This window comes from Poeciliopsis prolifica, unplaced genomic scaffold, assembly GCF_027474105.1.
Source record: "Poeciliopsis prolifica strain line A6 unplaced genomic scaffold, Auburn_PproV2 SCAFFOLD031, whole genome shotgun sequence".
Taxonomy (NCBI): domain Eukaryota; kingdom Metazoa; phylum Chordata; class Actinopteri; order Cyprinodontiformes; family Poeciliidae; genus Poeciliopsis; species Poeciliopsis prolifica.
In genome coordinates, this window is record NW_026562406.1 from 6,311,949 (window position 1) to 6,327,272 (window position 15,324).

Consider the following 15,324-nt stretch of genomic DNA (forward strand, 5'->3'; position numbering starts at 1 on the left):
TCAGAAATGCAGAGATGTTTTTTTAAAAAAAATTCAAAATATATTATTAAATTCAAACATTCACACAGATACTAATCAGGCATAATGTTATGACCACTGTTAGACAAAGTGGATAATAGATCTTTGGGTGGGACACATGACACACACATTACACAAAATGTTATTGCTTACCTGAAGTACTCATGACTTGACAATACACCATGGGAACAAGACAGTGTGATTCTTTGGAGAAAGTTATTTTGGGGAAACGTAGGTCCTGCTATCCATGTTACTTTGAAATTCACTCCCTACCTGACTACAGCTGCAGGTCATGTACACCTTTTCATGTTAGTGGTATCCTTTGTAGCCTGGTAGCAGAATGATAGGGCCTGCAGGAAGACAAAAAATATTCAGAAATGCTTTTTTACTAGGAGAGGGTTTTTCAATTCCTGTAAGTTAACAGTAAGCCAATACCAAAAACTTGTTGATATCTTTGTTCCAGACAGCAGAGCACACATTCAGTGTTCTAGTGTAGACTGTATTTCAAGTTTTTTGATGGCAAAAGGGGACCAACACACTCCTAGGCGGGTTTTCGTAATGTTTGGCTTTTGGAGTACTTTTAAGCTTTGCTGCTGTTTATACATGTTACTGTAAAAACTAGCTTGTTTAAATTGTTGTTAATTAGCATGACATGTTCTGTTTTTTATTTTAGTTTTAGCCTCCAGCCTGGTCTTCAACTTGGCTGATGGCCAATTCAGCAGCCGCGCTGATCTCATTGATGCTCCTGGCAGTTCTCTTGGCAGGGGAGCCCAGGTAGCAGGGCTAGGTGGGTTCAAATGATCCCATTCATAAGTTAAGTTGTTACATTCGTGTGTCATTACATCTGTTTCTCTGATGTTTGTTTTAAAGGCACATGCTATGATGCATTGAACAATTTGATCTGGACATGCTCCAGTGACTACATAGATCAGTGGTGCAATCCTGGGAACCAAGCCTTTCATCATGTGTGCCATAGGCTCGGTGTTAGCCATGTCATCAAGGAACCCAAAGGTAGATACAGCGAGAACCAACACCACATCATCTTTACGAAACTAGTTTAGAAATTCTGTTCAATTGCGAAATTTGTTTTTTGACAGAGGAAACGGTGGCCACTGGGGAAGTGATCAACCAGCTACTTCATCATGTAGGTGCTATGTGTATCCACCAGCTGAACCTGCTGGCAGCCAGCAGCAACAGTCTGCCCCTGGAAGCGCTGTTGGGTAAACAGCATCCCATCGAAGCCCGTCACTTTGGCAGCATCTGTGACATTATGGAGAAGGCAATGGTCAATGGAGATACCTGCATTATCCGCTGTATTTTGGTAGTGTTCCAGGTACACCACGGAAAATGACTCTACATTTTCAATACATAAAACATAAGAGGACTACCAATTCTTTGTTTTTGAGCCATTTATGTGTTTGCTTGTCTCCTCCAGGTGGTTTTCAGGTTCTTCAATCCCCAGTCGGAGCAGGATAGAGAGAGTGTGCGTCGATCTGGCCTGCTCCTGTGGCAGTTGCTCATGGCTCCAGTGGATCAGATAGGAACTGAGATACAGAGAGAAGTGTGTTTGGCTATCAGGTATGTCAGATGTACCTCATTTAAATGATTATATTCATCTTTTTCTCTAACCCTTCTGCTTGTTTTCTGCATGTGTAGCTCAGGCCTAAACACTTTGTATCAAGGAGAGTTGGAACTGAATAAACTACTGAAACTCATTTTAACTGAAGGTGACTGTTTTTTGGAAAAAATAAATAATTAAATAGTGTTTTAATGGCGTATGATGGCATCGAGTCTAATTTTTTATGGGGAATACTCAGGTGAAAGAAACAGTGGCTTGTCTCAACTTCGTGATGTAATTCTTACCAACTTGGCTGAACAACTACAGAAGAATAGGTTTGGGAGTGAAGATGATGACCACTACAGGTAAATGATGGCTCCTACTCATCAAAATGCACTTTTAGTTACAAGTTACACTTCTGTGTTCTCATACAAATCTTCTCATTCAAAATGTTTCAATTACTTTTTCAGACTAAACGATGAGCTTCTACATTATGTCCTCAAGACAGTTGTCCGCGAATCCTGCCTCGTCATCACTAAATGTCAGACTGTTGCCAGAGATGACTTCCAGAAGCTGCTCTCCACTGTACCAGTATGAAAAATCTGTTCAGCAGCTCTTAAATATCAACTATGTAGACAAATCACATTCTGCTCAAGTTTACCATTTCACAACCTACCAATAGTTTTCACTCTTCTCTTTTTTTGTTTTTTTTGTTTTAAGGTGGTGTCACCTTGTTTGCGCTACCTCATGGCTGTTCAAAATCACCTCCTCAGTAACACCATTCTTATCCGTCCAGATGAAAGTGATGACAGTGATAGCTCCCTGCAAGGGGAAACAATGAAGGTACAGGTAAACATCCCCTTTAAATACCCCTACCACTGTTCAATCTTTGTGTGTGTCTTTGAGAAATCAGGCAACGACATAATGCAGTGGAAGATTAAACTTGGTATGGATGCTACTTAAAAAGTTGTGCAGTGCATATGTTTAATGTAGATTTTATGGTATTCAATGTAAGCTACATTTTGACCCAAATAATCTTTTTATAGAAATAATGCTGTGCTGTGTAGAAGGCATGCTGAGCACGCCTTCTACTTTAAAAGCAAAATTCAGGGGTTCAAAGGTGTTGATAGAGGTGTAATATTGGGGAAAAAATCCCAATATGGAGAGATTACAATAAACAAAAATGAATGAAATAGGATTTTGTGGTTTATTGCAAATTGTTGAAGCAGTGTTACGTAAGTCTGGGCCTATTCTGTGTTGTCCTTAGGAGCTTCAGAGCAGCATCTTGTCTCTAGCAACCAAAATCCTGGTGGGTTGTGATGAAGTATTGGAGACGCTGCAGCAGGTGACCACTGCTCTGATCAACAGTGACATCTCTGACAGAGAGACCAGGTGAGCTTTTATCTGCATCTTTTTCAATTGTATAGAGATGTACCTATCAGAATGTTTTGGCCAGTACAGATTTGTACTTATTTCTCTTGTAGGAATATTATGATAAGAACAGTGTTCAAAGTAGCCTTTCTGTTGTATGTAGTCATTAATTGTTTATATTATGAGCATAGTTAACACTTAGATATGTGGGAGAAATGTCAATCATTATTAAACAAGGTTCAGTAACAGCTTCCACACAGAAGAGTGTTGTTTTCAGTGGAAAATGATCGGATGTTTCAGTTTTTGACATACATATAACTGGTCAAAAATCCGTTTTTCAGTGAACCTTATTTGTTTTAGAGTGTAAAGATTAACACACTTTATCTCTCCACCTTTTTGTGTATCCATTTTATCATAAAACGCAGTTTAGTAAAACATGAGTCAAAGTGTTATTTATTTTCTAAACAAGCCATACTTGATAAATTATCTGTCATAGCAAGTTATTAAAATACCTTTGGGAGATTTTTTTATAAAATATATATTTTGTAACTTTTTTATGTGATTACATTTTCCCTTCTTTTTCTTCCTTGTTCAGGTTGAAGGGATTGGAGCAGGTGACCAAAGCAACCATGCTTGGGCACCTTTTACCAGTGTTACTCACCTCTCTGATGCATCCCACCTTGCAGACGCTCACCCTTGCTGATGCCCTCATGCCCCAGTTGGTGCAGTTAGTGCTTTATACCAGCCAGGTCAGTATGGCCAGTTTTCTAGAAATATGTTATTATGTATGATGAAAGGCAAGATAAATGCTAATTCATTTGTTTCAATTTATTTAGACTGCCTTGTTGCTTAAGACTCAGTCTCTCCTTTTCACTGAGGATCCTCTACCTGTTGGTGGCTCTTTTGGGCAGGGAGCTAAGGCATGCACTGCTGATGACAAGTGAGTTTATCAAAGCGTAGCCATTAATTATTTTACTAACATTGCGTTGTTTTTCTGTAAATATTACATAAAACGTATTCATAACCCTTCAACCTCTTTTTATTGTATTTTATTACAGGCATAAATGTCAGAATATTTTAATAGTATTTTGGGTTGATACACAAAGTGGTGCATAATCATGAAGTCGAAAGAAAATAAAACCTGATTTTCAGTAAAGTATGGATTTGTATATTTTCTCCAGAATAAGCAGTTATCTTTAGAAGTTACCTAATTCATAAATGTGTTGACAAGATAGCCAAATACTCCAAAAATCTGGTGTTTCAAGAAAAAAATAAATTGTTGAAAGAAAGTCCTACTTTGTTCTGAGCTGTGGTGAAAAGAAAAAAAGGACTTTCACAAATTTTGGATCATTTGAATTATTATAAAATGATCATCTGAATACAAGATTGTTGTAAAACTTCAGCAGAAAGCTGGTAGAAACATACTTCAAACAAATGTAACGGAAGCAAAAGGTGACTACAAACTCAAAATGGATGAATACAAAGACTTTGTGCAGTGTAGACTTTTTTAATTGTGAAATTTTTGAATTTGAAAGCCATGTTTGATTTATTTTTTTCTCCACTTCATAAGTAATCATTATGTGGGCTGCCACATAAGCGCCCTCAAAAATACATGTAGGATTGTGGTTGTAATCTTTCAACATGGCAAAACATTCTAGAAGGATGAATGCCATCCACTCTTAACTAACTGATACAATCAGTTTATATCAAAAAGCTTTCTGAACACTCTCGATTATTTGTGTCATTTAAATAAGAATTCTTGATGAACGAGAAGAGGCCGGGTTCTTGACTGGACTGAAGATCCCTGCTCCTTGGGCTGCTGGGAAAACGGTCGAGACGATGCACCCTGTGAGGGATAATTACAAGTTCAAGGAGACGGTACACATCCCGGGAGCTCGCTGCCTGTACCTTCGCTTCGATGCCCGCTGCTCCTCGCAGTATGACTATGACAAGGTAATAACTCTGACAACTGTAAGTACAAGTAATACTCATCCTTTAAGACTTCTGCGCATATTTTGTGCAGTTAATTGTAACAGTACTCTGTTTACACATTTAGTATGTTGTGTATTTTAGCTGGTTATCTATGCTGGTCCCAACACCAACAGTCGTAAAGTAACAGAGTATGGAGGAAACACTCTGGGGTATGGAAGTCGCAGTGTCTTAGGAACAGGTTGGCCTAAAGATCTTGTAAAGGTAATCTGGAATTTGAATCACAGCTACACAGTGAGCTTGTATTAGCCATAATGTTTTAATAGTTTGTATTTATTTCTGTTTATCCTATTCAGGTTGAAGGCGATACTGTCACATTTTCCTTTGAAATGAGAAGTGGCCGTGAACACAACACTCCTGATAAAGCCATGTGGGGGTTCGCTTGTACAGTCAGAGCTCAGGTAACAAGTGGAAGTACTTATTACTCTTCCATATTCCCAGCTGATTATTCACACTGGCAGTGCGAATGTCGCCCCTGAGCACACCGTTTGTTTTTGCTCAACAGGAGTCCTCTGAGGATGTCTCTGGAGGCCTCCCCTTTCTTGCAGACCTTGCACTGGGTCTGTCAGTGCTGGCCTGTTCAATGCTCCGCATTCTTTACAACGGGCCAGAAGTGACGAGAGAAGAAGAAGCCTGCCAAGATTTGTTGTGCTCAAAGCTTTTGCAAAGGTGATGAATAACATAGAAATATTTCTAAAAATGCCAAAGAATGTTTGGTGGAGATATGCGATACTGACAGACATTTCTTGTTTTGTTTTAGATGCCAATGGCAGGTGGAAGCAAATGGTGCCATTTCTCCAGCTCTCACGCCCAGCCCCTCACCACTACCACTCACTATTGAGGAGGACAGGGAGTTTACCTACCCCTCTGATGTTCTCATCCCGCCTCCAGGCCTCATGCCCGGGTCCTACTTTGATCTGCCTCGCATCCGCCTTCCTCCAGGCATCATGAGCAGGCTGAGGGAAGTGTCTGGAAGGGCTCGACCACAGTTCCGCCCCAGCATCAAGTAAGGGAATCATTCCATCACATGGAAAGAATAAATTGCCTTAGATTAGTAATGAGCAGCAATATTATTATCGCAGCATTTTTTTCTAAACAGTTTTTTTTTATCCATGTTGTTTTACATCAGGGAGGTGATCCGTCCAGACGTCTTAGAAGAGGTTATTGTATCCTGTGTCATTAAGCATCTGAGTCTGGTGGATGCTCTTCAGTCACTTGTGAACTATCAGTACAGAGAAGATCACACAGAGGAATATGACCTAGTCTGCAAGATTATGGCTGAGACATTTAAAAAGATCAATGCTATGGAGCGTCAGCTGCAAGTGAGTCTATAAATTGAAATTACTCACTATACTTTTGAGAAAATCCTCAAATATTTGAATATTTTCTTATATCCTGCATTGCTTTCAGAGTGTTGCAGAATTGGAACAGAAGTGGCAAAATGAGGTAGAAGAGGCTCAGCAAGGAAAACTGGAGAACAACACTCCTTTTTTTCATGACTATCATTTCTTTGAGGTATCATTCATCTGTCCTGTCTGCATTATTGTTTAAGAGATTAGAAAATAGAAAATACCATAGATGTTTTATTGCCATTGAAATATATATATTTTTTCTTGCCAGAACAAAACGAAGGAACTGGAATTACTCTGTTCCCTGAAGGAGGTTCCATTCGATTTCAGTGATTTAGAGAATGTTGTTCTAGCACTGAGGTAGGTAACTGGAACTTGTTCTTTTAAAATGCTTTAACCTTTTCATGCAAACTCCTTCTACATGATAATATGGGTCAAAACAGTTGTGCCAACCTGGCTCTATCTTTAGAATAAATTTATTTTATCACAGAAGATTCCTAGAATGTCGAAATGTATTTTTGATATTGTATAATTTGTTCTGTTTTACCTTTTATTTTTTTTAAAACAGTTTTTCTCACTGCTTTAATTTGACACTTATGTGCAAAAAAAAAACAACTTACTGAAATGTGCTTGTAAAAAGTATTTACATTCATTGGCAGGGTTAACAGTGTTCTAGTCATGATTGCTCTGAAATGGGCTTTTTGTGTGGTATGCTCGACAGACATCATATTGGGTTTAATTTATCTAACTAAACACCAAAATAGCTGTTAATAATATAATGTTGTACTACATTATATTGCATCTGTTAAGAATATAATATATTGTTATGGTGTATTTAAGTAAATGAACCTTTATATATCTTGACAAATTCTGAAACTTTTGCATCTGATTTCAACACACAATGAGAAAAAAATCCTAGTGAGTTTCACATTTAATTTTTAATCCATATTTATTGGATATATTAAAAAACAATGGCCATTTTATAATGGCAGTTGTGTCAGTCGTCGCTAACTTTTCATGTATTCTCAAACAGGGAGAAGTTCTTCCAGGAAGTAAACACCACACTCATCAGAGGCATCATCCCACTGGCTAAAACCAAAATGCTTGTAAAAAGTTTGATGAACCGCTCTGAGCTTCTTCTCCACGTTACCATCGCTCCACACTGCAGAAGCCTAACCACCACACCAGCTGGGACACCAGGTCCAGGTATTCACCCATTTAATTAAAAAAATTATATATTAACGGAAAAGCAAATACTTTCTTTTCTTCAATCAAGCAACATATTTCTCAAACTGTTTGTTTTTTTGTTTACATTTTGTGTGTGACAGCCTCCAAGTCGGTGTCAGATGCCAAGACAGTGATCCCCTTGGACAAGCAGCCAGTCTTCTTACGCAGCATGTCTGCACCATCTGACCTGGAGATGATTGCCAACCAAGATTTAGAGTTTACACATGCTCCACAAAGGTATTTAGTTATTACTAATTAGAATAGACATAAAGTACCACTAGGATTTCAAGTTGAATGCTTTACTCTACTTATTTTCAGAAGGCGACATCACCCAACCAGTCATCGCAGCAGTTCATTCACCCTGCTTCAGTCTCTGGCCATTGAGGATGGCAGAGATAAGCCAACATACAGTGTGCTGCTGGGACAGCTATTTGCTTTCATTGGAACCACACCTGATCAGGCTGTAAGTTTTGGAGACATTATTATTGCCTGCCTCTTTGTTACTCCCTCTCTAAGTTAGAAATTTATATAGTGAATTCTGGTTTCTTCTGTCCGGTTGTGTAGGTGTCAAGCAGCAGCTTTCTGTCGGCTGCGCAGACACGCTGGAGACGAGGCAGCACGCGAAAGCAGGCACTTGTTCATATGAGAGAACTGCTAACTGCTGCAGTCAGAGTGGGTGGAGTAACACATCTGGTGGGACCTGTGACTATGGTACTTCAAGGTGGACCTAGGTAAGAAGCCAAGCTTAATATTGCTTTCTAAGAGTGTGCACAAAAACATGTTTTTCTCTACATATCTGTTTGTCTATCATTTGTTCAGGATTGAGGAGCTGACCTGCGGTGGAATGGTTGAGCAGGTTCAGGAAGCTTTCGGAGAGACCATGACCTCTGTAGTGTCACTATGTGCTCGCTACCCTATTGCTTGTGCCAACAGTATTGGCTTGCTTTGCACAATCCCCTACACCAGGCAAGTCAATCAACTTTGAAGGATGAATCTGGGAAAACGTCACTTGGTACAACAAGTCAGGTTAACTTATCTGATCTGTCGCTGTAGGAGTGAGGAGCAGTGCCTTGTCCGAAGTGGACTTGTCCAGCTCATGGATAGACTTTGCAGTCTAAGTGGTCAGAGAGAATGCAGTTCAAATGAGAAGCAGACCAAAAAGCAGAAGGTGGCCACAATGGCTTGGGCTGCATTTCAGGTACTGGCCAACCGATGCATTGAGTGGGAGAAAGTGGAAGGTTAGTGGTCTGCTCTCAAGTAAAATATATTTTGATATTGTGGTATGTTATGTGTTATAGGTCACATACTTGGTTTTGTCTTTTGAAAGGTGGTTCAACAGATGCTGTTCATTCTGGCCTGGCAAGGCAGGTTTCCAGCCTGCTGACCAATCACCTAGCCAGAGCAACAGAGTGCTGTGGAAATCAGGCAGCTGGCAATGATGCTCTACAGGATGTACTCAGTCTGCTCAATGATCTTTCCAGGTAGAGCTAAAGCACTCCATGCATATCTATGTTATTACATATTCCTTCTGTATACTAATGAGTTCCTTTGTTTTTCATCCTAGGAGCCACATAGGGAAAGCCATCCTGAGCCAACCTGCCTGTGTTTCTAAGCTCTTGTCCTTGCTGCTTGACCAGAGACCCTCTCCAAAGCTAGTTCTTATCATATTGCAGTTATGCCGAGCTGCACTGCCTCTCATGAGTGTTGAGGACTGTGGTAACGTGGCATTGCCCTCATGGAGTTACTCAATCAACACTCTAGATGCAGAGCAGCAGGATGCCAGTGACCCAGCATCACGTATTGCTGCTTTGCTTCTGGCTAAGCTGGCAGACTATGTAGTGCCAGGTTTGTGTCTCCAGCTAAGAAGAACTGAAACATTTAAGCAAACATTTAAGCACTATTTGTGCTCCTCCCTTTTTTTTAAAACAATTTAAAGATAATCATGATGTTACTTTTTTCTTTCACATTTAAGGGTGTCAGACCCTCCTTTCTCCCAGCTCCTCCGAGCCAGACACCAGTCTATCCCGGGCCAGCTCCAAAGGAGCTCTCAAGACGGAGGATATTGGAGAGGAAGCAGAAGCAGTTGATGGCAAGCTGTCAATTTTTATCCACAAAAGAGAGGATCAGTCATCCCATGAGGTTTTACAGCCACTTCTTAGGTACTATTTCTTGTCATCTACCAATTTAAATTTTTGTTGGCAAAATTAATATCAGTTTTTCTGACTTAAATATTTTTCCACTTGCTCCAAAATGCAGCAGCTCTGAGGGGCGACCTTTTCGACTGGGCACTGGAGCAAACATGGAAAAGGTGGTAAAGATGGACAGAGACATGACAAAGGTAAGCGTTTTTGTGTGTGTAAAATAAAATTAGTTGCTGTAAGAATTAAAAAATCATTCAGAAGAACATTGACATGCTGAAAAGATTGCTGGTACTACCAGCACTACCACTAAAACATGCAGGATGCCGGCCCTCGAAGAACGACTTTGGGGACCCCTGGTGTTGACCTAAAACATGTCCATTTCTGCTATCAAACACGTTTTCTAGTTGCTATCTAAACTTGTATTTGTACAATTTTTATTGCCGTAGAGTGGAAGCTGTGAGGTGATCACTGAAGAGGCATCGGCTGCCCTGAGGAAGGCCAACAAGTGGGCTCAGTCTGGACTGATAGTGAGCGTTGGTCCACCTGTGGAGACGATGGCTCAGGAGGCAGCAGGGGGTATTACGGCTGGTGACAAGAAGAAAACGGCACAGACTGCTGTTTGTAGGGACAGGAACGCTGAATTGGCCAGGTGCTACTTGTTTGATATGATGATGTACAAAAGCAGGAATTATTATTCATATTAAATTTGTGACAATTGGAAATTTCGACTGTGGTTTAACATTTTCTTTTACAATTGCCACACAATAGGTCTGACCCAGTCCGGCCATTCATTAGTGGCCATGTTGCAAACAGTATGGCTGCTGAGGTTATTGCGCTGCTGCACAGTCTGCTCACCGCTCCAGAATCCAACACTGCACAGATCTGGACAAGCACCGTCGAAAAAGTAAGACATAATCTTACTTTTCTATTTCACAGTTTCTATGCTTCATAGCAGTGCTGAACACAGTTCTTTGCAGCAACTGCTAACACAATGCTAGATCTTTACAGATTATTGCAGTTTAAAGCTTTTTATTTATAATTTAATTGTCAGTTAAAAGCTTTGGCTGTTTTCCCTCTTTTATTTAGGTTCTTTCCCGAGCTCTGATGTTTATTCCTCAGCTGGGAAAGTATGCTGAGAGCATCTTGGAAAATGGTAGCAGCAGTGGCAGAAAACTAGCCAAACTGCAGGCCATCGGCAGACAAGCTGTTGCTGCTCTTTGTGCACTTGGGGGCTTCAAGGAGACAATTAAGATTGGTTCTGAAGTCCAGGTCAGTAAAATAAGACAAGTATTTTTCTTCCTTATACATACCTTGTGTTGTTCAGCTTCTTATTATATATCACCATTAATAGTCAAATATGATTGTCAGCATTGTTACAGTCATTCATTTGGTTCACAGGTGGTAGGTAAAGGAGTACTGGGTAGTGTGGGCATAGTGATGTCCATAAATGAGCAGGAGGGCATTGCTACTGTCAAATTTCCATCCTGCGAGTACAGAAGAGCTTGCAAAGCCTCAGACGTCCTTACAGTACCAATATCACGCCTCTGCACTCCCAGATCTGAGGTGAGAATTCCAGTCACATTACAGCTCTTATCACAATGGAAAATAATAACCTGATTATCTTTTATCCTGTTTTCTCCCTTTTCTGATCTCCACTAGGCTCTTCCCATCTATAAGCTCTCAATTACAGAAAAGGTGGTTCAAGCTGTGCAGTCTATGCTTCTGCCACAGGAGGGCAGTCTCTCCATTCATACATCCCTACCGGCTACTGGAGATGGCTCCAGCCCAGTAATGGCTGCAGTGCGCATGCTGGCTGAAATTAGAACTAGGTAAGGCAGAGTTATGATGGATATATTTGATTTGTTTTGTGTCTGCTGGAGCTCTGCTAACAGGCAGAAAGACCTCTGTAAGAATTTGGAAACATATGAGCTCTTTTAAAAATCTGCAAAGTTTATCATAGACATACAAAAATAAATATTGGACAGAAAGTTGTTTTTTTAACTTGATTGAATTTTATGCATTTCACCGTCAAAGTTTGCAATGTGTGATTGGTTCTCGAGGGCCTGGTGTTTTGAAATATTTACATATTAATATTTTGTATTTTTTGTGTAAATATCTAATTTGCGAATGCAATAAAATGTACTCAACATCTATTTTGTGGAATTTACCACATTAATTTCATTTGAAATAAAGTAAGGGCTCCTACTATCATGAGGAAATTTGAAAACCCTATTTTGTTTAGATTGAAGTCTTAACATTTAATGGCTTTTGAGTAATTGAGGTCTTAATGCCTCTGACTTCATTTAAGAACTCTTTTTTTATAGCTGTTTGTGCAGTAAAAAAATTAATAAAAGCTATTATTGATCTAACAATTAAATTATGTTTTTTAAAGAGTAATACCAACCCAACTATTTACACAAAGAAATTTTGTAAAAAAAAAATGTCTACCTTTTTAAACATCTGAATTACAAATATTTATATAAATCTAAGTGGATTTAATTTTGTACTTATCCTGTTTTTTTGTTGTTGTTTTTTTTTTTTTGTCTTTGCCTTGAATTAAGAGAAACCCTATTTCCTATTACCTCCCCTCTCACCTCCAGTTTTGAACAAAGTTCATGAGAAAAAAAATACAAACTTACTTGATGGAATTTGGCCTAAGCATTTCCAATTTACAGCAGAATGATGGAGACAGTATCTGCAGCCAGATTCCTCTCCTGAGCTTTCTAAATGGAGGAAAATATATCTCCTTGTGGATGTAAATTTTCATATAAAATTCATTAAAATATGACTGTTAAACAAGTTTATTTCTTTTCCAGGGCATGTCTGGTGATGGCACAGCTCTTGGAGGATAGCTCCTTCTGTGAGGAGTTCATTCAGCAGTGTCCAGCTGCTGTTGAGGTTCTAAACCTGGTTGCCCAGGAGTGCAGTCCTGGTGAGCATATGAGGAGCATGTTAAGAACGCTTCTCAGCACTGCTCTGTATTGGTCTGACAGATGGCCTCTTTTCATCTCGTGCAGGAGAGCGTCTTGGTATGGTTGAGGCTCAGTGTGAGAGAGTCAGAATGTTGTACCGGGACTGTGCTCGGCCACCACCTCCACCACTGCAGACAGACAGACGGCAGGTAGGTGGTAGTAACTTTCTACTTCACCTTTTTTCCACAAGTAAGAGCACACGTAAAAGATGTCACCTCTCACGCAACATGTCTCTGTTGTTATTTTTGGACAGTTGACTGTATATATCACTGCAGGAGGAAAAATCTCATATTATTGTCAAAGAAAGTTTGATTATAACTTGAATTCATTTTATATTTTCCTTTCCGTTGAGAGACAAAAAAGGAGCACAGTGAATGATATACTGCTGTTCATGTATTACATATGTTTGGATTATATTTGATTTAGTGGCTCTGTTTTTTTCTGCCTAAACGATTTTGCTCCTTTCTTCTTTAATATGCTTGCCATGCTAGCCCAAGGAGATCACTTGGTGTCCGTCCAGAGCGTTTCCTCCAGTCCGTGCATGCTTGTTCTCCTCCCGCCTAACCTCCGTCACCTTCCTGGCTGATCCGAGTGCCGGAGGTGGTCTGCCACGAGGAACTTTCATCTATGCCACCTCTCCTGTACCGGTTCAGGTACAAATGTTTTAATGAAGTTAAATTGTCTTGCAATTATTTTTGCCACGACAGAAGTATTGATAAAATTACTTATTACAATTCAAGTTAAGAATGTCAACAATATTGTTTTTTTCCTCTTTCTGTTGCTGTAGGCACCATCCTTTTACTGGGAGATAGAAGTTGTCTCCTATGGAGACTCTGAAGAGGACAGTGGGCCAATAGTGTCCTTTGGTTTTGCCACAGAGGCAGAGAAGAGAGACGGAGCTTGGACCAACCCTGTTGGCACATGTCTGTTTCACAAGTAAGTGCAGCTATATATTAATGTTTTTTAATCACATGTTGTTCTGTAGGACTTGATTGCTGACTAACGTTTTTGTCTGTGTGTTTGTCTCCTGTCTGTGTGCGATGCATCAGTAATGGTAGGGCGGTGCATTACAATGGCTCCAGTCTTCTACAGTGGAAAAGTGTCAGACTTGATGTGGTCCTACTTCCTGGTAAGATAGGAGAATAAGTGTTTCCCATGATGTTTGAATTAAAATACCTGTTTAGTTGACATAAAGTGGCAAACATTGCTTTTCCAAAAGTATTTTTTTCACAAGCAAAATGTTAAAACATTCCCTATGTGTGGTTTTGATTTAACTGTAATGTAGATGATAATCTTTATCATCACCTGTATTTAATTTGGGTAAATACAGGTGATGTGGCAGGAATTGGCTGGGAGCGTTCTGAGGGCACACCGCCCCCTCCTGGCCAGGCCCCAAAAGGAAGAGTCTACTTTACTTACTGTGGTCAGCGCCTAAATCCTAGTCTTGAAGATGTCGCAGGTGGTATGTGGCCTCTGGTCCATATTCAGAAGAAGGTAAATCTGTGCTAAGATTAAATTAAAAGCTGTTTGTCTAGTTTGGTCATATGGAGTATACATTTTTCTTTCTCTCCATTTTTTGTAGAATGCAAAGATCCGTGCCAACTTTGGAAGCCGGCCTTTTGCATACGCAGAAGGCCAAGCACACCGGAATGCAGCTGACCTATGTGTAGACCTAGCAGATGAAATAAGTGCAAATTTTGAAGTACTTCCCTTTGCCATGGCCTCAGACAGTGATAATGATGCAGGTGCAAGTGTCACATCCGACTCTGGCTCTCATGGCCCCCCTTGTCGGATTGCAGCTGTCGCAGTTCCTCAGCAGCGTATGTCTCTTGCGATCATTTCAGTTTATTTTTTATCTAAAACGCACAGACTTTCATTTTTGTTTACATGTTGCTCCAGCTGATGATCAAGTTTTCTCTTTCTCTTTCTATTTTTACAGAGTACAACAGTGATCTGTCGTGCCATTACAAGGTGGAGCTGAGCTATGAAAACCTGTTCACCTCTGGACCTGACTCACATCCCCCACCTATTGCTGATGATGAGAGTGATGATGAGGATGATGACGATGTTCCCAGAGTGAGATTAGTCCTCAGTATCTTTATACTGCCTTTTTCTCCCTTATTATTTCTTCTACTTGTATTAAATTTGATTTGGGTTTGACTTTAGGAGGATCACTATGCTCTTCTGGTGAAGGCTTGGGAGACAAAAGTATTCCCTACTATTCGTAGGCGGTTCCGTAACGAGGCTGAGAGGAAATCGGGTTTGGATCAAATCAAGGGAGCTCTTCAGCTGGGTAAAGATCAAAATGATTTTTACTACAAAATGTAACGTCTTGTATATGAGTAACAGTCCATTGATAACACTATTGAATGTGTATTTCCCACAATTATAAAGAGGTTTAACTTAATTGGCACTTATGACTTAAATCGTGACCACTCAATGCAATATTTTAAATGCACATGTATATTTCACTGAACAGAAATGGAGAAATTGAATTTGAAGGTAAATCACTGTCTTAAATCCCATAAGGTTATTAGTTTTAGGTACATTAAATGGAGCAGATTCTTTCAAGTCAAACTAAAATGTAAACAATATTGTGTTTAACTAATTTTACATATACAATTACATAATGTTTAATGAAAGTATTTTTTTCTGTTTCAATAACAAATGCACAAAAACACAACACCACTCTTTCCACC

At 39.7% G+C, this 15,324-nt stretch overlaps 1 protein-coding gene across 2 annotated transcripts in view; it reads left to right on the forward strand.

Moving 5' to 3' along the window:
- LOC129372924 (probable E3 ubiquitin-protein ligase HECTD4) overlaps positions 1-15,324 on the forward strand; it is a 37,146-nt gene that overhangs the window by 9,065 nt on the left and 12,757 nt on the right. Inside the window, exons 10-52 of one of the 2 annotated variants that reach the window (XM_055050525.1) lie at positions 692-805; positions 889-1,029; positions 1,116-1,351; positions 1,454-1,596; positions 1,675-1,745; positions 1,836-1,941; positions 2,047-2,167; positions 2,297-2,425; positions 2,844-2,968; positions 3,543-3,696; positions 3,784-3,887; positions 4,702-4,900; positions 5,021-5,140; positions 5,233-5,337; positions 5,442-5,605; positions 5,697-5,942; positions 6,066-6,258; positions 6,347-6,451; positions 6,557-6,645; positions 7,319-7,491; positions 7,614-7,749; positions 7,831-7,975; positions 8,077-8,243; positions 8,332-8,478; positions 8,566-8,750; positions 8,840-8,993; positions 9,077-9,357; positions 9,485-9,671; positions 9,769-9,850; positions 10,100-10,302; positions 10,422-10,557; positions 10,740-10,922; positions 11,052-11,216; positions 11,313-11,482; positions 12,470-12,585; positions 12,671-12,774; positions 13,117-13,278; positions 13,413-13,561; positions 13,675-13,754; positions 13,956-14,119; positions 14,208-14,445; positions 14,565-14,701; positions 14,792-14,918. In XM_055050525.1, coding sequence (XP_054906500.1) covers positions 692-805; positions 889-1,029; positions 1,116-1,351; positions 1,454-1,596; positions 1,675-1,745; positions 1,836-1,941; positions 2,047-2,167; positions 2,297-2,425; positions 2,844-2,968; positions 3,543-3,696; positions 3,784-3,887; positions 4,702-4,900; positions 5,021-5,140; positions 5,233-5,337; positions 5,442-5,605; positions 5,697-5,942; positions 6,066-6,258; positions 6,347-6,451; positions 6,557-6,645; positions 7,319-7,491; positions 7,614-7,749; positions 7,831-7,975; positions 8,077-8,243; positions 8,332-8,478; positions 8,566-8,750; positions 8,840-8,993; positions 9,077-9,357; positions 9,485-9,671; positions 9,769-9,850; positions 10,100-10,302; positions 10,422-10,557; positions 10,740-10,922; positions 11,052-11,216; positions 11,313-11,482; positions 12,470-12,585; positions 12,671-12,774; positions 13,117-13,278; positions 13,413-13,561; positions 13,675-13,754; positions 13,956-14,119; positions 14,208-14,445; positions 14,565-14,701; positions 14,792-14,918 — 6,456 coding nt within the window. The remainder of the gene's footprint in view (positions 1-691; positions 806-888; positions 1,030-1,115; positions 1,352-1,453; positions 1,597-1,674; positions 1,746-1,835; positions 1,942-2,046; positions 2,168-2,296; positions 2,426-2,843; positions 2,969-3,542; positions 3,697-3,783; positions 3,888-4,701; positions 4,901-5,020; positions 5,141-5,232; positions 5,338-5,441; positions 5,606-5,696; positions 5,943-6,065; positions 6,259-6,346; positions 6,452-6,556; positions 6,646-7,318; positions 7,492-7,613; positions 7,750-7,830; positions 7,976-8,076; positions 8,244-8,331; positions 8,479-8,565; positions 8,751-8,839; positions 8,994-9,076; positions 9,358-9,484; positions 9,672-9,768; positions 9,851-10,099; positions 10,303-10,421; positions 10,558-10,739; positions 10,923-11,051; positions 11,217-11,312; positions 11,483-12,469; positions 12,586-12,670; positions 12,775-13,116; positions 13,279-13,412; positions 13,562-13,674; positions 13,755-13,955; positions 14,120-14,207; positions 14,446-14,564; positions 14,702-14,791; positions 14,919-15,324) is intronic. The other variant, XM_055050526.1, reaches the window with a different exon arrangement.